This window comes from Suricata suricatta, chromosome 2, assembly GCF_006229205.1.
Source record: "Suricata suricatta isolate VVHF042 chromosome 2, meerkat_22Aug2017_6uvM2_HiC, whole genome shotgun sequence".
NCBI classification, from domain to species: domain Eukaryota; kingdom Metazoa; phylum Chordata; class Mammalia; order Carnivora; family Herpestidae; genus Suricata; species Suricata suricatta.
In genome coordinates this window covers 44,853,708-44,879,182 of record NC_043701.1, presented here as the reverse complement: position 1 = coordinate 44,879,182, position 25,475 = coordinate 44,853,708, and the positions used below count along the sequence as shown (strand labels likewise).

Here is a 25,475-nt window from a genome sequence, read left to right as displayed (position 1 = left end):
ATATCATTTCTTTCTAAAACTGACTACTACAGAGTTTCATTTTTTTTCTTTTTCTCTTCTTTTCTTTTTAAGATTTGGGTGTAGATTGAGTCAGTCCTGATGGCCTGTCTATGTTCTTTGCAATAGCCAACTGCAGCACTTTCCCTGTGGTCCCTAGTGGCCAGTGTTCAATGCAGAGTACACAACCTTAGAGCACATTCGGGCCCCAAGTGTGTGTAAGCTTGCAGCATTCATGATCCCTAAAGGTTTAATTTTTTTAAATGGAAGGGTATCTATTTTCCAAGGTTATTCCTAGGAGAAAAACCAAAAGGAAATTTTCTTAGCTATTCTTCCATCCATATCATATTTTATTACAGTTGTTCATTGGATCACCTGCTCATGCATTGGATTGTTTTAGGATAGAGATTTTTGTCTTTTCATCTCTCTGTTACACCATAGCCCCTCACATAGGGCAGGCGGTCACTGAATACTCGCTGAGAGTGTATGAGGAGCGCTTGGGTGGCTCAGTTGGTTGAGCGTCCAGCTTTGGCTCAGGTCATGATCTCACGGTTTGTGGGTTCGAGCCCCGCGTCGGGCTCTGTGCTGACAACTAGCTCAGAGCCTGGAGCCTGCTTCAGATTCTGTACCTCCCTCTCTCTCTGACCCTCCCCTGCTCACACTGTCTCTGTCTCTCAAAAATAAATAAAAAACATTAAAAAAAGAGTGTATGAATGAATGAGAAGCTGATAAACGATGTCGAAGAACTGGACTAGTCATCTCTAACACCTTTCCCCGGAAGTTGTCCCCATGGTTAATGATTTTTTTTTCTTCCAATGACAGGCAAGGGAAAATCCTCTAAAAACAAGCCTCGAACTCATTACCAGATACTTTCTGGATCACTTTGGAAGTACCACTAACAATTTCACTCAAGAAACACCAATTCCTGCACTCTCAATTCCAAAGAAAAATAACAAATCACCACCGAGATGCTCAGAGACCACACTGGTAAATATATATGACCTTGCAGACGAAGATGCAGGACGGAGAACATCATTGTCAGAAAAAAGCAAAGCCAGGTATCTCTTCTTATTTACACCGTGGGTTAGTTTCCTGTCGTTGCTGTAACAAATGGCTATAAAGGCCACGCCTACAACAGTCAGGGTTTTCCAGAAAAATAGAACCAATAGGACCAAGAGGATGTGCGTGTGTATGTGTGTACGTGTGTGTGTACACACATGCAAATGTATATGCAAATATTATGTAGGCATATGTATGTTACATATATATATATATATATATATATATATATATATATTATTTTAAGGAGTTGGCTCATGTGATTGTGGGAGCTGGTGGGTCTGAAGCCTGTAGGCAGATTGGCATGCTGGAAACTTAGGCAGTACTCTTTGTTACAGTCCTGAGGCAGAATTCTCTGGGAAACCTCAATTTTTACTCTTAAGGCCTTCGACTGATTGAATGAGGCCCACCCACATTATCTAGGGTAATCTTTGCTTAAAGTCAACTGATTATAGATGTTAGTCCTATCTAAAAGCTACCTTCATGGAAGTCTCTAGGCTAGTATTTGACCAAACAACTAGGCAACATGGTCTAGCAAAGCTGACATATAAATTCTAACCATCACTGCCTCTTAAAACAACACAAATTTATTTGGGAATTCTGAAGTCAGAAGTTTAAAACTGGTCTGGGTTAATGACAAGGTGTCAGGAGGACCTGTTCCTTCTGGAGGCTTTGGGGGAGAATCTGTTTCCTTTTTCTTGGCTTCTAGCGCCCGCCTACATTCCTGGGCTTGTGGCTGCTTGCTCTGTCCTCAGAGCACATCACTCCAGCCTGTGCTTCTGCCATTGCATTTCCTACTCCAGACTCCGACCTCCTGCGTCCGTCTAACAGGGACCCTTGTGACTCCAGTGGGCCCTCCCAGATAATTAAGGATAATCTCTCCCATCTCAAAACCTTAACACACGTGCAAAGTCCCTTTTCCACTTCCAGTGTAAGATAGCATTCATGTGTTCTGGGGTCATGACAACTTTGGGGGCTTTCACATTCCCTGTTGTGGAGCACTGTTACCTTCCTCTGGGGGCCTTGGGAGTGGAGGAGGAGGCAAAGGGGCTGCTTATGGTTCAGCTTCAGGGGCTTTGCTTTGTTTGCACTTTCTTCAAAAAACAGGTTCAGAATTCCCAAAGCAACTTAACACTGTAGAGCTAGAAACATCCAAAAAATAAGGCCTTTTGGATCTCTTAGGGAGAAAACGAATGGGCATTCTTGATTGCACCTCCAGTATTTGGAAAGTAGTTTTGTTAAATTACAAACTTAAAGGCCACCTGTAGTCACCACCAGTAAGTCTAACTCCCCGGGACCGGGCGTTTCCTTGGGGCTCTGCTGAGAAGCATTTTCTTTCCTGAGGGTGGTATAGGGCCTGGGCATCGAGCTGCCAAAGGATGGGCCCCATTAAAAACAGTAACTCAGGGGCGCTTGGGTGGCTCAGTCGGTTAAGCCTCTGACTTTGGCTCAGGTCAGATCTCGTGTTTATGGGTTCGAGCCCCGCATCGGGCTCTGTGCTGACAGCTAGTTCAGAGCCTGGAGCCTGCTTCCGGTTCTGTGTCTCCTTCTCTCTCTGCCCTTCCCCCTCTCATGCTCTGTATCAAAAATAAATAAAAACATTAAAAAAAAAAAACCAGTAACTCAGGGCTTCCAGTGCCAAAGTGGATCAGAGTGGTGAGGAAGAAGTTTCTCCTTCAGAGGCACTCACTGCCTGGCTGGGAAAAGAAATGTTTCTGAGTGATAAAGAACCAGCAGAAGCAGTAGCAGAGGGTCCCGAGTTCCACCCAGTTGCCCAAGCGACATATTTGAGTGTTATCCTTGCCTTGTCTGAATCTATCATTTGTGCCTCTGTGCCTCTTAATCACACTAGTCTCTTTCCTGTGTTCTCTGCCCTGCCAGCCGTACTTCATTTCATACCCTCCCACCTTGCCTGCTCTGGCTCCCACTGACTCTTCCCTGGTCTCTTGGCCTCTAGTGATCTGCTCGTGTGCACCCTCCACCTAAGAGAGCGTGAGCTGCCCACAAAACGAGTCTGGCTATGCTGCTTCCCCACAGAAAGGCCTTCAGATGTTTCCCATGGCTTCCAGGATAAAATCCAGACTCCTAAGGGTAGTTTGCAAAACTCTTTCCACCGTGCTCAGCCTGCATGGCTCACCTGGGCCAGTCCTGCTCTTACAGGCCTCTGTGTTAGTGCCCGGGGCCTTCTGGTTATCTCCTGCCTGCTCACTCCTGCAGACTCCATGCTGCCTTTTCTGCAAGTCATTCTCAGTTTCCCCCAGCTGGTTCTGGACCCTTCCTCTGCCAGACATGACCCAGTCATGGCACCCACAACCACTTCTCTCGTGTGTGACCCAGTGCTTGGTGCTAAGCAGCTTGGCACAGAGCAGCAGTCAGTGGCCCTCCGAGGCCAGAGTCTAGTGGTAGAAAGTATCCCAGCCCGTGTCAGCGGGGCTCTGGGTGATCCATCGCCTCTCTCTCTGGGTCTCTTGCTCTGTTCTTTCTCATTTTTGTTATTCCTCCTTGCTTGCCTCACTGTGTCTCACCTTCTTTTCTTCTCTCTGTCTCTCTTTCCTATACACACACACACACACACACACACACACACACACACGCACAATCTCTCTCTTTCTTCCTCTCTTTCGATGCTGAGCAATCCAGGAAAAGAAGGCATTGGCAGGCCCAACTTAACTGAATGTTAACTGAATAGTTGGGGAGTCCCAGGACCCCAGGTTTGCCACAGGTCTCCTCCACCAGTCGCAGTGAGGTGCGGTAAGTTGGGGCTCCATGTAACTCATGACTGTATCGAGGGGCTGTGGTTTTCTGTAACTCGGGTCTGGAATAAGGATGCTCTTTATATTTGAGGATACACACTATCTAAGGATATTTGAGGACTCCTCTCATGGGTCATCAATTCTGATTTTGTTTCTTGTTTCCTGGACTTACTTTGTACGTCAGATTTGCCCTGATACGAAAGTATTTTCTAGTGTTTACCTTTAATGATAAAGCACCAGCTGGTGAGAATCGTCACATGGTTGTGAATGGGCTTGTGCTGAGTGCCTGTTGAATGTGGACTTTATTATCACTGTTAGCTGTTCCTTTTGGGGAATCTGTTTTAATGGAAATATCCTTTTTTTGCAGATGTGACAATCTTGATGGGGATTTACTGGGTAATTTTGTAGCATCCCAAAGGCCTCCACACAAAAGTAAGCCCGTGCAGGCCGTCCCAGGTGGGAGCCCGTCTGTGGCCCCTGCATGGGAGAAGATGGACAGGCTCCAGTCGTCAGAACCTTCATCGGACATGAAAAGGATGGGAGAGAAGGTCAGGCCGAAGTCTGGCCTGATTGTCCGAGGCATGATGGCCGGGCCCGTCGCCAGTTCCCCGCAGGTAGGGCTGCTGCTCTCACCGCTCTTCTGAGAGTGGAAAGTGGGAGCCAGGCAGGGCTAAAGGGGCCGCCTGGGCTCATGTGAGGTGCCCCACAGCGTAGTCCAGGAAGAGGGGAGCTGTGTGCTGGGATGGGAGGTGCACCTGCCTGTGTCTTCTCTGGTTGTACTGTCCCCAGACAGGACATGACAGTACATGACAGTACAGGACTGTCACCAGACAGGACATGATAGTCCGTGGTGTCAGCAGATAGTACATGACAGTACATGACTGTACCTGATTGTCACCAGACAGGACATGACAGTGCATGAGTGTCACCAGACAGGACATGACAGTACCTGACTGTCACCAGAAAGAACGTGACAGTACATGAGTGTTACCAAATAGGACATGACAGTACCTGACTGTCACCAGACAGAACATGCTGCTACATGATTGTCACCAGACAGGACTTGACAATACCTGACTGTCACCAGACAGTACATGACACTACCTGTCACCAGACAGTATGTGACAGTACATGAGTGTCACCAGACAGGACATGACAGTACCTGGTTGTCATCAGACAGGACATGACAGTACATGAGTGTCACCAGATAGGACATGACAGTACCTGTCACCAGACAGACATGCTGCTACATGATTGTCACCAGACAGGACATGACAGTCCATGACTGTCACCAAAGAGTACATGACAGTACCTGATTTTCACGAGACAGGACATGACAGTACCTGGTTGTCATCAGACAGGACATCACAGGGCCTCGTTGTCACCGGACAGGACATGACAGGACCTGACTGTCCACCAGACAGTGTGTGATCCTTATGGGACCCTGGACAGGCCTCATCTCTTTCCTTGCCCTCAGTTTACCCACCATGTCACTGAGGTGGATGCCACGGCTATATCTTCCTTTGCTGGGTGAGAACACATCTGTCTTCTAGTTTTACGTTTGCCATCCAGGAGCGCTGGGTGACCCATCCGAGTCTAGAGAAATTTTTTTTTATTTTTTAAAACATAATAGTTAAAAGGGTAAAAGAAATCCCAACCCCAATAGTTTCATTTGCTTTGCTTTAAAAAATTCTAATAATTTCACATCATTCTTGTATTGACTTCCTTGAGGAGGGGCTCTTGTAGGGTCCTGTTAGGTGGGGGAACTAAACCAAATGAGAGAATGAATATAAAAGGAGTTTGTAAAACAACAAAGAAACAGAAAAACAAAGGAGAATCAAACACCAGCTCACAGTGTTGTATTAGTCAAATGAGGGAGCCTGAGCACACCCACACAGGTCGTCTGTGTCCACGGCTGGTCACATCCTCTCCTGTGCTGCATGGCTAGATGTGGGCTGTGGCTCTAGAGGCTGGTGTTATTCTCCCATTTCACTTGGAATCAGGACAGAAAGAAGCCCACCCTCTCCCTGCCTCTGTCTACATCTTGGGGGTTTTTGGTCAAGGCTTTTATTCCTCTTGGCCATGGTCTAGTTCGTTAGGTCAGACGTCTAAGGCTCTGTCGCGCCCTGGGACTTCACAGCTGCAGATGCTCATACAGCCTTGGTGCCCAGGTCAAGGAAGGTGAACCACTGTGTGGTCACAGTGCACATTCACATCACGTCTCATCCTATTGTCTTGTATTTGGAGAGGGACAGGCCAAGCCTAGAGGAAAACAACTAGGAAGGTGAAGGGTTTGGAGGAAGTAGCAGGATTTGGGAATGTTTAGTCTTGGGAAGAGAAGGCAGAAGGTGGGAGGAGAGGCACAACAGAAGAGATTTCTTCTAGCAGGGATGTAGGAATAGCCCAGTCCCAGGATGGCCAGTATGTGCCTGCCACTCCCCGTTGCTGTGCCCGTGACAGACATTACTAGTGAGCTCAGTGCTCTTTTCCTGTCAACCCTGGATGTGACTTCACAATCTCCTGGTGCCTTGGGCAGGTGCTCCAAATGGATGGACTGGAGTGGCAAGGGACATGATCCCTATCGGGCATCTTGAGCTTAGGCTGGGGACCTCCCAAGAGCAGGGAGTCTGCCATACTTGTGTGCAGAGCACAGTGTGGGTTTGATGGCCCTTTTCTGGGGTGAGTGGTATAGCCTGGCATGATGGCTCCCGAGAGCACACCTGGGACCGGTGGGCAGAGGCTCGTAAGAGGAGGTTCCCTCAGAGATGTTTCAGCAGGAGAACAGGCCATGTCGGAAGCGACTAGACTAGTTGGGTCAAAGGGAAACCAGGGATACTGTCTACTGGGGACATTGTTTACACCCCATCAGTGGTTCTCAAACTTTGTACCCTCAGGGTCTCTCCATATTCGCAAAATTACTGAAGGACCCGAAGAGCTTCGGCTATGTGGGTTGTGGCTATTGATATTTGCCACATTAGAAATTAAAACCAGAAACTAAAAAAAATTGCTTACTAAACCATCAACAATACAATAGTAAACCCATTGCATTTAATACAAATAACACAGTTTTAAACAAACAAATAAAAAACCCTATATTTTCCAAAACAGAACAGTAGTGAGAGGAATAGCATTGTTTCACATTTTTGCAAATCTCTTTATGTCTGGCTTAGTAGAGGATAATTCAAATCTCATATTTGCTTATTCATCCAGTGTTGCGTTGCGGTAGTTGGGTTGAAGTCCATGAGGAAAATATGGTTTCACACAGATATGTAGTTGGGACAGGGAAAAGCATTTTAATAGTCTCTTCAGGAAACCAGGAGTATTCTTTATATGACACCAAACCAGACAAGTTGTGGTTTCTTATCCTGGAGTCTGAAGCCATATCAAGGAACTTTTCATACCTTTTTGTACCAATATCTATTGGTCTGCCTTGCACTTTGAGTGAATCTTTTCCTACCGCCTGGTTTAGTAACATGATGCACTTGGTCATTTGGAAAGTATTGGCCTATTGAGTTATCTGAGTCACTGGGCTCTTCTGAATGTTGACACGTTTCATTATTAAAAACAACAACAACAACAACAACCCAACCCCCAAAAAACCACATTTCTTGATGTTGTCACCCACCTCATCTGAAAAAATGTTTAAGTGCTGAGAAGCCAGTAAGCTTAGAGTGGCTGATCCAAGTTTCCCTAAATTTTAATTTTTACTTGACCTCTTGTATTTTATCACTGACCATACATCAGTTGTTTTCCCTAAAGTGACAGGCTCCATTTATTTTCAAGAAAATGCCTCCCAGATATTCAAGTCTGAGTAACCATAGTTTGTCCGTTGTCCCGTGAGAAACATTAGCAAGTTCAGCTGACAACGGGATGGTCGTGTGCAAGGGCTTTTCCTGGAGACGCCCGGGTCCTCTGCACCCAGCAGAGTGCGTATACACACCTCCATTTTGTTCCAAGGAACATCCAGGAGATGTGGACCACTGGGTTGAGATTGAATACAGTTGGTAAGTGTTATGCTTCAGCATGGACGTTCTTAAGCGAAATTAGCCTTTTACTTATGTCCTGTTATTGCAAGCGGTGGCAGACACCTCCAGTACTAATAAAGTTCAGTGCCACTGCCTGGATTCCTGCTACAGGCCGGCAGTTTTTCCCACCAGGGCATTTGCATCATTACAGCAAATGTCAACACAGTGAGAAAGGCAAAGCATGTCATACTATTCTTATGAAAGTAGGTGTGAGCTCCCTAAAAGGATTGGGGAACTTTAAGGCTGGTGCTGGTGGATCACACTTTGAGAACTGGAGGACCAGATGAATGCCAAGGTCTTATCCTACAAGGACATCCCGTCGCATCCGTGCAGTAGAGACCCCCTTCACCGCTGCGGTGTGAGCGGATGACTTAGAACTACTTTACTGCTAGGAGATTGGCCCAAACTTCTGAAAGGAGGAATGACTGCCTTGGAGGTGCGTTTTTCCCTTGGTGTATCTGAATCCTGTGCAGGGTGTTGAAAGATGGGATAGGTTGCTGTAGATTTTCCCCAGGCTTTCTAGAAAGCGTTTTGTGGGCCTGTGAGTACCTTGGCCATACTTAATTGGCTGCCTGAGAGGAAAGAGCAAGGTTTACTAGGTATTTCATCATTTTTTTTTTTTAAACTCCTAGATCAACTTTGTGCTTAGAAAGGATGAGTAAGAGGCAGGGTTTCCTGCTTTTGGCCAAAAGTTTGGGTCTCCTTGGGAATGGTGACTAATATTTTCTTCACTGTGGGGCAGGGATGCCCTGGTGGCTTTTAGAGGTTTGTAGTGCCTAGTAATTTCCACTAGGCAAGATATACAGAATTAGCTATTTTTATTCCAGCTCAGGCTTTACCACTTGGGTCAGGATTATTTCTGGAAATGCCGAGAGAGCCCGAATTTTAAACCCAGGAGAAGCCCAGCAGGTCTATTTTTGTCCCCTTTACCTCATCTCCCCTATCCTAGATCGGTAAACTGAGTTTCTATTTCATCAACTAATCATTGGTAGTAAGAGGGGATATTTCCATTGACTCCTTTGGAATTCCTTTATTTCAGAAACTAAGCAAGCCTTGAGTGCTTACTAGTATAGGTCACTGAGCTGGGAGCTCTGTGGACACCAGAGATGAATGAAGAATGGCCTCTGCCCTTCTGGGTCTGATAGCAGGAGAGGCTAAGGCCGCATGCGAGTGGGGACGGGGAAGAGCTGGATAGCAGTGTCCGATGTTTGTTATTTGCCCTGATGGGTCTGGCTCTGTGCCAGTGCCTTACACGGGTGTCTCCCTTATACTATGATCTTGTGGAATATAGATGCTATAGGTCCCCAATCCTGCATTCGACTTTTGGGCCAGATGCATTTTGGAATTCAGAATTTCATTATTTTCGGAAAGAAACACCGCACACAAGCCACATACCACCTAATGCTTTGCGGTAGGGTGTGGGGTAGCACCCCATAAGCAAAAACATGGACGTTTCTACAACTAAAGATTTGAATATTCACACTTTTAAAAAAACTGTAAGCAACCTCGTAACAGTTCGGAAGAATTTGCCACAGGATTCCAGAAGAAACTTGTTTTGAGAGGTTTTAGAAATTACAGATAGTGTGGGGCGCCTGGATGACTCAGTTGGTTAAGCATCTGACTTGATTTTGTCTTGGCATCGAGACCCTGCATTGCGCTCTGTGCTGACAGCATGGAGCCTGCTTGGGATTCTCTTCGTCTCTCTCTACCCCTCCCTTCTTTCAAAACAAATAAACATTAAAAAAAAAGAAATTAGGGGCACCTGGTTGGCTCAGTCAGTTAAGCATGTGACTTTGGCTCAGGTCATGATCTCACATGATCTTCAAGAGTTCGAGCCCACCATCGGACTCTGTGCTGATAGCTCAGAGCCTGGAGCCTGCTTTGAATCCAGTGTCTCCTCCTCTCTCTACCCTCCCCTGCTCATGCTCTGCCTGTCTCTCTCTCTCTCAAAAATAAATACGCATTAAAAAAAAGAAATTACAAATAGTGGATTGTGGACAGCCTATATTACAGGTGAGGGCAGTGGGGGACAGAGAAATGAATAACTTGCCACAGGGAACATGGCTGGTAGGTGGTGACATGGGAGTTGGAACGGGGGTCTGACCCTGGAGCTACAGCGCCACCTGCTCCTGGACGCTACTCCCTGTAAGCGTGTGGGAGAAGGGCCGAGGCACGCTCTTGGGGCTTATGCAGGTGGAGCACAGCATTACAGATGGGAGCCTGTGAGCACCTCCCTAAAGAACAGGTGGGATTTTAAGGGGAGATGGGGATGCAGAATGATGTTCCAGGGGGAGGAAACGCGATGGGCAAAAAGGCTTGTCTGTCGTGTGGGATGGGGTGTTTTCCTACCTCCCTTGAAGGGGATCCTCACTGCTCTTATCCTTGCCCCTTTCAGGATTCCCTCCGCAAGCGCTCCCTGAGGCGGTCCCCCTCCTTGAACAGCGGCTCCCCTCAGGCCCCTGAGGAAGAGGGCTGGAAAGTGCCTGAGGTCTCCGCCCACACCCCGCCCCATCCTGCAGCTCAGGAGGGCCTGGTGTCCAGCACTGGCTCCACTTCCAGGAGTCCCCAGGGCCTACTTGGTGAGCTGGCCTCAGAAAGGCTGAGCACCACACCTAGCGGCCTCCCTCACTCGCCCAGCAAAGGCCTCCAGCCCAAGGGGAGCAGCAGGTGGCGGGATCTTGCAGAGGACAGCCCAGCCGTGGACAGCGGCTCAGAGGCCAACAGGACGCACTCGAAGTCCTCCTTGCCAGGAGGGGGTGCTAGGATGACCCAGGAGAGGCCGGAGAGAGTGTTCACGCGGCAGAGGAGCCAGCCCCTGCCCCTCAGGTGAGTGGGCTGTGCTGAGGTGACGGTTTCCCAGAGAGCTGCCCAGTCCCCGGTGGCTCCTTGGGCTCTCAGAGCAAGTCTGCTAAGTCCAGAAGGTGGGTATGGTCCTTCCATGAGGGAGAGAATAGCCCAGGGCATGCACACACAGGAAGCTTCAGGGGAGGGTTCCTTGGTCCTTCTTTCTTCTCAAGGTCACAAGACTTTGGCACATGATTCCCAGACTTACCTGCAGAACATGACCAGGTTGACATGGCATAAGAGATATTTCTTGTGGGAGCCCCCTGACGTGGTGATGCATTGGCTCCCACAAGGCTCTTATGGGGCAGACTTTTTTTTTTATACTACCCTTCTTTTATTCTTTCACAATAGACCTTGATGATTCCTATATTGATGACTTTTGAATGTCAACCAACCTTACATTCCTGGAATAAATCGTATTTGGATATATTGTCTTTTTATATAATGTTTGATTCAATGTATTAAAAATTTTATGTAAGGTTTTATACATAAATTTGTGAAGGAGATTGGCTAGCAAATTTCCTTCCTTGCAACAACATCATGAGATTCCATTATGCTTGAAGGGGACACCCGTTTTTTCTGTTCTCTTGAAGAGTTGGGCACTTAGGTGCTGGTGGAACAGGCAAACGAAGTAGATTACAGTCCATAAGCTCCCTTTCTGACTCTAGTAAGCTGGGCCTACTCTGCCTAATACATTTTGTAGCTATGTTATTTGATGCATGTACATGTGAAAGTTTTGTATCTTCCTGTTGGATGGGTTTTTCTATCATTATGAAATCTCTATCTCTGGTAATGCTTATTGCCTTAATGTCTATTTAGGGAGAGCTACCCCAGCCTTCCTTTGATTATAGTGTATCTATTGAATTTTTTCATCTCTTTACTTTCATCCATTCCATAGCCTTTTAGTTAGGGGTTCCAACCAAAACCCTGTAGGGTTTGCCAGGATCATGCCCCCCGCCTCGGCTCCCCAGGGCCTTCTTTTGTAATACTTTTTATGGCTATAGATTTTCCCCTAAGCTGTGCTTTGTTTGTATCCCATGAGATCATGTGTTGTGTATTCATATGATTTTGTTTAAATATTTTCTAATTCCCGTCGTGATTTCTTCTTTTGACCCATAGGTTATTTAGACACATGTGGACTGAAGCAAACATCTCGGGTATTTTTCTGTTTCTGGTCTTGGTGTCTGGCTTGTTTTCACTTCAGTCGTATATACTCTATAGGAGTTCGGTCTCGATGTTTGTTGGGATTTCTTTTATGGCCAGGTATTATCTCTTATCAGCAACATATATTTGGAATTTTTAATCCTGTCAGATAATTTTTATTTTAGTTGGGATAATTATCGCATTTCCATTTTCCTGTTGCATTTGATCTGGTGCAATTTTTTTTAAATAGTTTTTTAACTTTTTTTTCTTAATACTTTTTTGTTGTTGTTGTTTTTTATTTATTTTTGAGAGACAGAGAGAGACAGCACGAGCAGGGGAGGGTCAAAGAGAGAGGGAGACACAGAATCCGAAACAGGCTCCAGGCCCTGAGCTAGCGGTCAGCACAGAGCCCGACATGGGGCTCGAACCTTGAAACTGTGAGATCATAACCTGAGCTGAAGCTGGATGCTCAAACCGACTGAGCCACCCAGGCGCCCTGATCCGGTTCTGTTTTTCTCCATAGAGTAAGACAGTCTTCCCAGCACCATCTACAATTTGTTCTTCACCCCACTGATTCATGAAGCCACTTTTATCTTTATAAAGTTCCCATTTCAATGTGGGTCTATCTTTGAGCTCTCTCTTGGGTTTATTGGTCTTCTGTCCTTTTTTAAAAAACTAAAACCACATGACCACGGCTTTTGTTACTACAGCTTTGTAGTTATAGCTTAGTACTCGGTGGGGCCAGTCCCCCTTCTCGTCCTTTGTTTTAGCATTGACGTACCTACTTCTATTTTTTATACTTAAATGTTTATTTAAAGGTTTATTTATTTATTTTGAGAGAGAGAGAGAAAGAGAGAGTGAGCACAAGGAGGGTAGGGCCAGAGAGAGAGAGAGAACTCTAAGCAGGCTCCCTTTGACACACTGCAGAGCCTGATGTGGGGCTCAGATCCACGAACCCTGAGACCATGACCTGAGTTGAAATCCAGAGTGGACACCCAATTGACTGAGCTACCAGACGCCCTGATGTAGCTACTTCTAGATCTTTATTCTTTTTACAGGTCCTGTCATCCAACATGGGCAGAACTGACTTGCCCTCTTGCTGCAAAGGCCCACTTCCAAACCCTCTCGTGACTGGCTCTTCCTTGTTAGTCCGATGCCCTGGACTCAGAGTGGCTTTCTCTGACTAGTTGCACCTCCTCCCCCACATTTCCAGCCTGTTTTCTTGGCCTCTCTGCACCTATCATTACCTGAAATTATTTTATTTACTTACCCATTGTGTGTCTCCACCAATAGAAAATAAATTTCATGAGAGCAGGGACTTTCTAGTCGCTGCCCCCAGAATAGTACTTGGTACACAGAGGGCATTCAATGAGCGTTTACTGCTGTCCCTGCCACCACCACCAGTAATAACAAGATCAATAAACTTTTGATACTGAGCTGTTTTGCACAAGACACCATTCTAAGTGTTTTGAGTAAATCCACTCCTTTAATCCTCATAAGGTTCCAGGAGGGATATACTATTATAATTCCCATCTTACAGGAGAGGCAACTCACCCAGAGAAGTTGCAGTACTTGTGCCTACTTATACACCTGGTAAGAGGCAGAATGGGTTAGAACTCGGATGGCGAGCTCCAGAGTCTGGAGAATACGTGAACGAATGACTTCACCTCTCTCCCTGAATAGAAATCTTTTCCAAAGCCTTTAAAGTGGTGACTGGGTTTTGCTTACTTCCAGAGTTATTCTGGCCCTCTGCTTCAGTCATCAGGCTTTTATTGAGCACCTACTGTCTACAGTGCACTTAGGAGGTATGGCATGTGGGCTCTGGAATCCAATGGGCTGGACTCAGGGGCCATGGCCTGGCAGTTCTGCCCCTTAGAGTCGCGGTGACCTTACCCCAGTTAGTAAACCCTTGAAAGATGGTATGAACTTTGTCTTACAGGAAGCAGGTAAAAGTGATTCACATTCCATACCCGCTACCAATACCGGAGACATATACTCAGGGGTGTTCCACACACATATAATAGCATTGACCTTATATCGATCAGTCAAACATTTGGGGGGCTTTGTTTTATCTACCACTTACTCTCTATTTGCTGGGCACTATGCGGAGTACTTATATATATTATCCCATCTGTTCTTTAAAATAATCCATTGAGGTGAATATTATTTATTGTGGGTTTTTTTTGTGTGTGTGTACTTATTAAATAGTATTCTTCACCTGAGCTCTGAATAAACTGACAAAACGGTATCAGTTAGCTTGGAGAAACCTATATATCATTTCTGTGATTGATCAGGGGGAGATAGAAGACACAGCAGACGTGAGCCCAGAGCTAGACAGACTCCCCCCACTCATCTCAGGCCATGGGCCGGTCCGCTTTCCTGGCCACATGGTGGGAGCAGCTGTCCCTGGGGAGAGCAGCTCACTCTCGAGGAGAAAGGGTACAGCTGATTTTAATGTCCCCCTTTTCTTTCCTTCCCAAATTAACTGGTCAGATATGTCACACTTCCTTCTTTAGGATGGAGTGCGTAGGTGGAGGAGAGTAAAGGTCTGCAGGAGGGCAGAGCAGTAGAGCTCCCTACAAACTCCCAGAAGACACTGGGGGTTCAGAGTGAGCATTCCCCTACCCCTCTGCCCCCTCCCCCCCAGCAGTTATTATCCCTGTGTTACAGGATTTAAGGGACCTCTCAAGATTCCGAGTAGAAGCAGGTCCCAGAGCTCACAGTTTGGTGGATGGAATATGGGTTGGATTTCAGCTGCGTCTTGTCCCTCAGCTAGGCATCATTGTGCAGTGCACATACTACATAACTGTATGCAGCACCTTTGGTTTCAAGGCCATAATAATCCTCCTGCCCTTCCCAACCTGCCTCTATCAGTCCTGCCCACTCATACCCCCTTCCCCATTTATTTCATTCGAGTCAGTAAATGTGGATCTGAGTCCTAGTGTGTATCATCCTCTGAGCTCTTCAAGATGAGAGAGATGCGTGCGTATGTAATTATTTAATTTATTTTTTTAAAGTTTATTTATTTTGATAGAGAGTGCATGAGCTGGGGAGAGGCAGAAAGAGACGGAGAGAGAGAACCCCAAGCAGGTTCTGCATCATCAGCACAGAGCCCAACACCGGGCTGGATTCCACAGTCTGTGAAATCATGACCTGAGCCGAAATCAAGAGTCAGACACTTAACTGACTGAGCCACCCAGATGCCCTGCATATGCAATTATTTTAAAGCAAGGCAAAGACAAGAGATGACCACAGAGCTGGGTTGTAAGTGCAGCGCTGCCCCCTCACCCTGCCTTAACAAAGCTGAGGAAAGGTGGCTACTTCTGTGGGCCTTGCAACATCGGGCTCAGGGATGGCCATGGAAGTCACACCTAGGGGCAGAGGCAGGGGCAGGAGCAGGGAGCATGTGTCCCAGGAGAGAGAGCGCAGGTGGACCTGCTGAGATGTTAGGGGACATGGAGTTCTGTGCAGTCAGGCCCTGACTCTGACTCCTTGGATCTAACTCAGTGGCTGGAGGGACTACTTTCTGCTTTGATTTTTGTTCCTTTTCCATGTCCTTTGGTCTTAGAAGATACTCAAAAATGATGTCTACTGGGCTCCCACTGTAGGGGATGGGGTAGGGACAATCTGTCGTTCGTCACTGGCTTATTGCCCTTGTTGGATTTCTGTGATGATCAGTGGGATCTGCTGGGACTCTGGTTGTGACCTGGGTGGTCCTGTAACTCTTGGCTCACTTGGCTTCCCACCATTGCTCTAGGTCACAGGCAGGGCATTCCTCTGCACCTTTTCATATCTTGTTACCACCCACATGCCTGGACCAGAATAGGTCCTCAGGAAACCTTAGGTGCAGGACCGAGAGCATGGGAGAGGTATTTTTTATTTATAAGTCCCCAGAGCTGGGTGTTCTAAGCCTGGTGGGTCCCTGAGTGGCACTTTTGAAACCGGGTGGTCTGGTTGGGGGTGACTGCACCTGTGGTGCTTATGGACCTCTCTGAGGACATGCTGGCCTGTCTTTTGTGTGAGAATACCTCAGAGTGAATCTCCGGGCCTTCTGATGGCCACACGGACTTTGCCATGGTGTCTTTTCTGCACAATTAGCTCAAACCTGTCACGCTGGGCGTCTCACAATAGGGACTGGCTTCTGCTTTTATTTTCCAGGTATGCATGGGCCACAGGAGCTCCAGCCACTCACCGTTTGCCAGTCTCCTTTGCAGACATGGTGTGTAGTCATGGGCATGACATTGAGGAGAGTGGTTGGCCTCCCTTGGGAGTTCAACCCATGGCAGTGGCCACAGCAGCAGTCTGCAGGCGCCAGAGCCCCTGAGCCAATGTGTGTCCCCTTGTGCAGCTTGGGCGATGGGGCCCTGGACCTTTGGGGCAAAGCCCAGCAGTATTAAAAAAATTTTTTTTAATTAAATTAAATTAAAAATTTAAAAATTTATTCATTATTGAGAGACGGAGCATGAGCAAGGGAGGGGCAGGGAGCGGGGGAGACACAGAATCTGAAACAGGCTCCAGGCTCTGAGCTGTCAGCACAGAGCCCGATGCAGGGCTCAAACCCACGACTTAAACCCATGACTTGAGCCAAAGTCGGACACTTAACTGACTAAGCCACCCAGGCGCCCCCCAGCAGTGTGTTTTTACAGGCTCTCAAGTGGAGCACCAGGACCCTAGAAGCCAGGTCTGAGATGGAGGGGTGGCTGCGTGTAATTACTGGGGTGCTTTCAGGAGAAAAGCAGTGGGGTGGGCAGGACAGGGCCGGGGAAGGTCTCAGCCACGGTGTGGGGCCTTAGTCTGATCCTTCATGGAGATGAGAGTGTGAATTGACCCAGAGCGGGCCTCACCATTAAGCTAGGAGGGGACTTTTTTCCTGAGTCAGTCACTGGCTAAGGGTCACCCATTCTGGTGGGAGTGGGGGGTGGGGTGGGATGGGGCAGTGTGTCACCCCCTGGGTTAGTTTGGCAAAGGGTGATTTTGTGGAGAAGGACCCAGCTGTGGGCTGTTAGCCAACAGAGAGAGACAGCAGCTGGGACGGGCACCTGGGCCAGACACCGTGTCTTCTGTGTCCTTCTCGTGGCTCGGTGCACTTGCCCAGAACCTGGTGTAATTTTTAAAAAATATTTATTTATTTATTTTTAATGTTTTAATTTATATTTGAGAGAGAGGCAGAGAGAGAGGGAGACACAGAATCCAAAGCAGGCTCCAGGCTCTGAGCTGTTAGCACAGAGCCTGACGTGGGGCTCAAACCCATAAGCTGTGAGATCATGACCTAAGCAGAAGTCAGATGCTTAACTGACTGAGCTGCCCAGGAGCCCCAAACCCGGGTTGTCATAGACAAGTTGCACATCTGTTCATGGCCATCACCTCTGGTGCATAGGGTGCCCTGGTGAGCCAGGCCAGGCAGGCTCATTTATAGGTGAGGAGACAGACCCTAGAGGGGACCCTGGAATGAAGCTTAATTCAGGCCCACAAACAGTCCCTCCCCTCATGACACCACAGCCCTCAGAAGAACTGTCACTTCGTGGCTTCGTGGTTGCTAACATCCTGTTGTATTGATCAGACGGGTGGTGCCTCTTGAGCCCTTTAGGTGCCTGGGCCACCACTAGGGCTGCAGAAGAGTGAGCTGGCCTCCTGCCTCTGAAGCCTAGGGCCAGCCATGAAGCTGTCTGTACTTGGGTGCCAAATCATGGTCCTCTCAGAGGAGTGGGAGATGGGAATAGTTAAGGAGCGCCGTGGACACGGACGAGGGCCTTGGCTTGGAGAGGTCACATTTAATGCAAAGTCTTCATGGTGAAGCAGTAGCATCGGGCGAAGAATGTAATTATACTGCCTTGTTGTACAGCCTGGACACCGCCGTGGCCCGAGTGTCAGTGTCCCTGCCTCTGTGTGGAGGCCAGTGGTTCATGCCAGGGGTTCAGTGACTGCCATTAGGGGGCCCCAGCAGTGGTTTTGGGCTTTTAGAATGGCCAGTAGGGGGCAGCAGATCTTTATCAGTCTTCAGGACTCCAGAGACCCTTGCTGGTGATTGCAGTCGGCAGGCACTCAGCAGGCCCCTCCCAAGGACAGCGCACTTTGAAGAGAGAGGAAGAGTGGATCCCGGCCCCCTCCTGGGTCCCCATTCCCTCTGGGGCTCTTGATTGTGAGGCACACAGATGCCTGCGTCCTGAGAGGGAGTGAATAATGCCATCTGGGCCTTGGCAGAGGCTTAGCCCAGGATGTGGTGTTTGCGGTTTATTGCTTATTCCCCATGCTCAAGTGTCCTGAGTCTGACAACATCTGCACCGCACGGGATGGGTAATGGGTGGAACTTCCACTTGAATTTATCTCTGCACATTATTTGGACTTTCTGTCAGTCTTATAAAGGCTCAAAAGTAGCTGACTCTTGACACATACACATTTGCTTTCCTGGTCCAGAGGCCCCATGTGAACAGGTGACCGGCCTGTGGCTCCCGTGCTGGTCCGGCTTCACCTTCCCGACTGACTCCAGGGACCTCTCTTCTGTGGCCAGTATGGCTGCTCTGTGCTCAGCTGCTTCTCCCTCCCACCGCTTACCCACATTGACCCTACATGTGTGTCCCCCTAGACCCCCATTCCAGTTCTCTCTCCTGAACGTGGGGCTCTTCCTAGCACGTGCAGGAGACTAAATATGAGAAACCGCCCCAGTGCATATTATAGGCCACTCGGAGCCCTGCAGGACGGGCGTAGATACCCCTACCCTGTGCGCTGATTCTCGCTGCTGGGCACCTTCAGTGCCCAGTGACAGAGTGCCTGGGTCTTCTGTCCCGTGCATCGCCTAGGGCCAGGAGACCTCCCACGACCCAGATTCCCTTTGAGATCCAGCAAGTGTGGCTAAGGAGGTGAGAGCACATCCATACCTCTCCTTGGAAAGGTGAGCGGTCTCGTTTTGGGCATCTCGGGACATCAGAGTGGCAGCTCCGTGATCCTCCTCTGACCACATCTGGGCCTTGCCAGCTCTGCGCGGGCTGGGAAGATGTCCCCTGCCGGGAGCCACTACTGCTGGGTAGAAGGAGGCTAGTAAGGCTTGGTATAATTTTTGGGAGATGATTGCCAGCAGGGGTAGTTTATAGAGTCTTCCCTCCTGGGTGCTTCCCCCCGCTTCCTCCACGATGTTCTTTTGCTGGTTTCCCAGTTAGCTCACCAGACCCTGGCTACCAGAACTACAAAGAGAGATCCATCTAGAGGTCAGCAACAGGACCAGGATGAGAGTACAGCAAATGGGGCGTCCAGGGTGCAGGATCTAAGGAGCGCTCATTCTCAAGGTGGTTCATCTCAGTGTAGTCACCTGCATGAACCCGGGAGTAAGGGCCTTCTTAGATTTTTCGCCCTAGGTGCCTTGCCTATGCTGCTGTAATGGCGGCCTGGTCCCCATAGTCTGTGAGCTTCTGCTCCTGAGTATCATGGGTAACCCTCACTGTAGCATGGTGACTTGATAACTCACCTTTGCTTCCATGAAGTCCTGAGGACTGGAGTGGGCCGGCCAGTCTGCCTCCCTCCTGCCCTTCCTAATTCTCTAGCTGTAGCCCTAGACCTGGCAATAAGTATTGAGCAAATGAGAGACTGTGCATCGTAAGGAGAAAGGCAGGAAAAAGTATGCTCATCTGCTTGGGACAGTGTCGTAAAACTTAAACTGATACTTTGCAGTAGAATCAAAACAATCCCAGCTTTATCCTCAGGTTCACTTGTTGGTATTCATTCGTTCATCCTTCATTTTTTAATTCAGACATTCATTTAACCATCCATCCATCCATCCATCCATCCATTCAACCAACCAACCTGCAGCCCACAAACCCAAACCATCACGACTGTGATGTCCTATATTTAAGTCATCTTGAATGTTGCCTTCTCTAGGAAGCTTTCCTTGATCTCTTTCCTGCTCTAGCACCTGGACATGACCCCTTTCTCATACCTCTCACAGCACATGTCACACGAAGAGAGCTGACAGGCTACCTTGTTCCTCCTGCTGGACTGTCAGCTGCCTGAGTGTGGGGGTGAGTTGTCTATGACCTGTCCCCCCCAACTTTGCTCAGAATTGTTCTACACTTATTGGATGGAGCTGAATTATATTGGCTTTGCCTTGGGGAGGGGGAAGAGAAGTGGGAGGTCTTCCCTTCACTCAAGGGACGCACAGAAGAGTGGGATTAGTGATTTTTCAGACAGGAAAGGTCACCTAAAAGTAGCAGGCAGCATCTGTCCCAGGCCAGGTGGATGGTGCCCATTCAGGTACCACAGGGTCTTAGAGGACGAGGTGCTACTGGGCTGGGCCTTGAAGGGTGAGCAGGTTGGAATAGCCCAGTTGGGGAATTGCCAAGGGCCTCACTGTGGTGCTTGGACATACTCATTGTTCTTCTCTACTTTCTCCCAGTCTGAGATTTCTTGAGAAAAAGTTTGCTGGTATCCCTGAAAGTCTCATTCCTAAAAGCTGAAGCAGCTCTCTTACTTTTCCTTAGCACCTCTCCCTCCCTGCTTTTTTTCGTTTTTTAATTTATTTTGAGAGAGTGTGAGTAGGGGAGGGGCAGAGAGAGAGGGAGAGAGAGGATTGCAAGCATGCTTCGTGCTGCCAGCACAGAGCCTAACACGGGTCTCAAACTTAGAAACCATGAGATCATGATCTGAGCCGAAACCAAGAGTCGGAGGCTTAACCAACTGAACCACGTAGGAGCCCCTTTTTTCTGGAGCCTGTATTGGGTTCTGCTGCATTTGCAGACATTTATGGGTGATGTGCCTGTATGGGGGCTCATATAGGAAGAGCCTAAGCTCATAGCTTTCCCCAAGGATTGGGAAGGGGCTTTGGTTTAGGGAAAAGATGAGCATTCTTGTTAGCACCCTGACTGTAACTCTGATAGGCTGGCTGCCTGGGGGACTGGGGCAGAGAGAGCTGATGATGTCTTTCCCCCGCCAAATCCCTTCTGTCCTGATGGAGTGGACCTTCCCTTGTGACTCCCCCGCTGGTTTTCCCAAACAGCGGCCATGGGATGGAATACTGCTGTGACTCACTCAGGCCGGTGCCTCCAGCGTAGGAAGATGGCCTTTGATCCCGAGTTCTGTCAGGGGCATTTTGGGCAGAGTTCTTCAGATCGCAACGGTGACCTGCCAGGGCAGTTTCCTGTATAGCTGGATTCCATGTGTGCGCCTCGTTCCAGAAAAGTCCAGTTTGTTTTCTCTGCTCATTCCACAAGAAGCTACTAAAGCCATGGGATTCCTTCCATTTCCTGTTGAGGCCACTTTTGCAGCCGTGAGTCCCTCAGAAGTGGAGCCTTTTCCCAAAGCGTAAACAGTTTTTGATCTCAATCTAAATACATGTCATTTGATTTTATTCCATTCAACAAAGCACTTATGGAGTACGTCTTGCTTGTTCGATTGGTGTTGGAAGGAGAGATGATGGATAGGTTCCTGTCCCAAAGAGGCTGAGACAGCCATGCAAATGACTGTCATACAGGATTAAAATACAAGGAAGTGACAAGGGGACAGGGGCAGAGAGCCATGGAGCTAGGGTCTGGATTATTTCAGGGATAACTAAGCTCTTGAGGACTCACATTTGACAAGTCCTGTGGCTAGAGCTTTAGATGTATTACTTTATCTAATCTTGAGAGCCACACGGGGAGACTTACTATCTTTATTTTATAGGTGGGTAAGTTGAGACACAATGACCAACCAATCTGAGCTCATGCAGACAGTCTGGCGTTGGGGCATCTGTCTTAACTACTGTCTTTAGGCCCCTGTCTTGGGAAGAAGGGCTGTGGGGGAGCTGCCAGTTGTGAGGACTTAGAGAGTGGATCTGGGGGTTCAGGGAGCAGAAGCATCCCCCGCTGAGGGGACAGCGTAAGCAGGGGCAAAGAGGTGGGGACGCGGGTGTAGCTGGAGCCCAGGGCATGTACGGGGAGAAGAGACTGGAGGACTGGACCGTGCCTTGAGAGCCAGCCCAAAGAGCACTAGACAGGCAGAGAAGTCTCTTGAGTTTTCGGTTATGTGGTTGTTACTTTTTAAACATCAGTTAGAGCTGTGCTTCAGGAGGGTGAGTCCAGGGGCACCACAGGACCGAGCAGGGTGACCGCTTGTAGGAGCCAGACCTAGAAGGCAGGGTGGGCTATGACCTGGCTGTTCCAGAGGGGCGAGGAGCAGGGCACCTGGGAAGAGAACCCACAGGACTTGGGCGGTGGGACAAGGGGGTCGGGGGGCTGGGTGTTCAGGTAGCAGAGTTGGAGCCCCGAAGGGGAAGCGGGTTGGATCCCGGACGTGGCCAGCTGAACCTTCGTTTCCACAGTCAGGTGTGGGGCAGAAATACGGATCCTGGGAAACACTGAGAAGTCTCTGGAAGGTACTGGCATGGGGCTAGAAGCTGAAGTCCTTGGAGAGATGGGCACTGCCCTAGGGTGCTTGGCACGGGCACCTGGGTCCAATCCTGAGTGGGAGAGCATGTGTTTGGTGTGATAAGGAAAAACAGTGGACAGAGCAGGAGGACTGGGGAGGGGAGAGAAGAGAGAGTCTTGAGGAAGCAGGAAGTTGACCGTTTTGGACCCTCAGGGGAGGTCGAGAGCCCTGCGGCACTTGGGCTGGGACAGAGGCTACAGAATCACTAATCCCACTCTTCTGGCCTCCCTCAGGGGAGGACACACCAGGTGTGGTGACAGAAGTAGCATTGGAGAGAGCTCTTTCAGCAGGGTACTGGGGGCAGGAGGGGTCAAGTGCAGCAGACTGAGGAATGGTGTGGTGAGGTCATCTACCCAGAACACGGTGCTTTTTAAAAGTTTGGAGGTGACAGGAAGCATAGGAACAGGATGGCAGCTCAAGACTGGGGAGGGTCAGGGAACAGGGTCTTTTCTTCCAGGACAGGAGACACGTGAGCGTGTTTGTAAGCCCAGGGCTGGACGCCAACCATGCAGGAGAAACTGGCCGTTCACAGACTCTGAGAGGCAGGAAGTGTGTCCTCGGGTGGGGTCTGGGAGGGGCTGCACTGACAGGATCAAGATTCATTTTCTGCCACTCTCCACAATGGTAGTTGATGTTGTGAGGCTGGGCCTGGGGCATTACAAGTTCTCAGTGAAAGAGCCAATTCTGCTTAGCAGAGTTTTGGAGCTATTTGAAATTTAGTCCAATTAAGCAAAGCTTTGTGAAGTTACTGAGGACCCCTGTTTGGAAAACATTGCATCTTACTGAGTTTTGAGACTTTGAAACAGGGTTCTCCATCTTTTTTTTTTTTTTTTTTAATTTATGTTTTAATACAGAGAGAGACAGAGCATGGAAGGGGGAGGGTCAGAGAGAGAGGGAGATACAGAATCAGAAGCAGGCTTCAGGCTCTGAGCTAGCTGTCAGCACAGAGCCTGACGCGGGGCTCGAACCCACGAACGTGAGATCTGACCTGAGCCGAAGCCGGAGGCTTAACCGACTGAGCCACCCAGGCGCCCCAAGGGTTCTCCATCTTTAACAGATTTAGCGACTCAGTGCAGTGAGGTTGAATTGGACAGATTTGCCACTTACTAACGGTGATCTTGGGCACAATGTTTTTTTTTATCTCTCTGTGGCTTAGTTTTTTCATCTAAGAAATGGGATGTTATACCTGTCTTCATGGGATCATCATGAAGAATAAGTGAAATAATGTGTATAAAATATTTGGCCCACCACAATAGTTAATAAATACTGGCTATCTTTCCTCCTGTTTGGTTATCCAAAACACCCTGTATCTTAGGTGGATGGAAGTATTCCTGAATAAATGGAAATTTTGTAAGGAAGGGGTGGGAAGTAAGACTAGAGATTATGGGAGGTTATGATGGTCAAAGAGAAATGTTTAGATCTATGGTGTGGGCCATGGCCAAAGGTAGGGAGGAGGAGCATGACCTGTGTTCCTGTGTCTCCCCCACAGGGCAGGCACTTAGTAAGTCTTCAGGGAGCATGTGTGGATTAAATTTGCCTTCCGTGAGGCATTTCCTCCCTTTTGCACTCAAGGCCAAGGTGAGGCTGGTCCTTCATTGGAAAGCTCTGGAGGCCGACATAGATGTTTGCTCCTGCCTGTCTCTTTTCTAGAAGTTCTCCCTAGGCCAGGTCTGGACACTGGGCAGGCACAGTCAGCTGCCCTTGCCTGGGCCCCTGGGGCTGTGGTCCTCCATCTAAGGGCTACTGCGCTGGCCCTCAGGGCTTCATTAGAGGCTGTGAAGGTGTAAGGAGAAATGGGATGTCCACGAAAGGAGGGTGGCATTCCTGTAACTGACTTGGTTAAGCTTTTCTGCCTTCAAATAAAATTTCTTTTGAATGAGGAAATAAAAAATCAACCAACCAAAAAAGTTTCTGAATGGACACCATGACCAAGTTCTCTGCCATTATCTGAGATTGGAGGCTCTTTTGGGGGGCTTACAATCCCCTTCATAATTTCATGTTTTTTTTTTTTTTAGTTTATTTTTTTGAGAGACAGAGAGAGACAGCACGAGCAGGGGAGAGTTAGGGAGAGAGGGAGACACAGAATCTGAAGTAGGCTCCAGGCTCTGAGCTAGCTGTCACCACAGAGCCCAATGCAGGGCATGAACCCATGAACCGTGAGATCATGACCTGAGCTGAAGTTGGATGCTTAACCGACCGAGCCATCCGGGCACCCCATCCCCTTCATAATTTCATATTCCTGTGCTCATGGAGAAATGGCACACTGAACATCCATGTTCTGGAAGCTACTTTATAGAGGGCAGATGTACTTAGAGGGGCGTGTTGACAAGCATCTAGGAAGCAAGGGCAGCAGAAGTCAAGGAAATCCATTTGGGGCTTACAACCCACACCCCCTGGCTCCTCTCAGCTTATTGGCAAATCTCAGGCCACTTTCCAACCTATAGGTGGATGGTCAGACATCCTTAAAACCCAATATGCTCCTGAGAGTGTTTTAAAAGAAGAAAAGAGAAGTTTGAAAGTACCCATTTTCGATAAAAACCACAAGGGGAGCTGGCCCATTTAATAAAGACATCACATTTGTTTTATTCATTTTTTAAAAGAAAGTAACTCTGAAAGGTATACTTACCAGATGCCGGGATGTGGGAGAGCCTAAATGAGGATCCTGGCTTTAAAAAGTGTCGTCATGCAAATAACCCCCACATGGGTTTTGTTGGAGACTGTCCTCTTTCTTAGGAGTTACAGGCTGGAGTGTTTAGGGGTGATGTTATAACTCACTTTCAGATGGTTCAGCAAAAAAAAAAAAAAAAAGTGTGTGTGTTTCTGTGTGTCTGCATGTGTTTGGAGAGAAGAAGGAAGACAGGAAAGAAGAGAGAAAAAAGCAAATATGGTAAAATGTTAATAATTTGTCCGTATACGTGAAGGGTATACTGATGTTCGTTATATTATTCTTCCATTTTTCCTGCAGGCTCACTGTTTTTCAAATTAAAAATGGAATGAATGTATGCATGGAGCAAATAGGAAAAATGACTAGTCAGTCAATAGAATCCATCCTTAATCTCTCAGAAAAGACCCTAAAGGAGTGTAACAGGGTTGTGGTGTGTCACTAAAGCTTGGAGCCTGGGGTGAGGGGATGATACAACACCCAGGGCCAGCCCGGGAAGCACCAAGCGGACACGCAGCACGCCTGGCGAGCGGGTGGCAGCCCCTTTCCTGTCCGTGGGCATCATCAAGCCCTTTGGTCCCCAAGGAGCCGCTGGCCGTTACA

The 25,475-nt window shown here is 48.3% G+C and overlaps 1 protein-coding gene across 4 annotated transcripts in view; it reads left to right on the top strand.

The window, feature by feature from the left end:
- The window catches only part of MINDY4 (MINDY lysine 48 deubiquitinase 4), a 110,513-nt gene that overhangs the window by 10,776 nt on the left and 74,262 nt on the right, over window positions 1–25,475 (top strand). For all 4 annotated transcript variants that reach the window (XM_029925561.1, XM_029925574.1, XM_029925566.1 and 1 more), the window contains exons 3-5: window positions 820–1,055; window positions 4,177–4,423; window positions 10,230–10,660. In XM_029925561.1, the coding sequence (XP_029781421.1) occupies window positions 820–1,055; window positions 4,177–4,423; window positions 10,230–10,660 (914 nt within the window). The remainder of the gene's footprint in view (window positions 1–819; window positions 1,056–4,176; window positions 4,424–10,229; window positions 10,661–25,475) is intronic.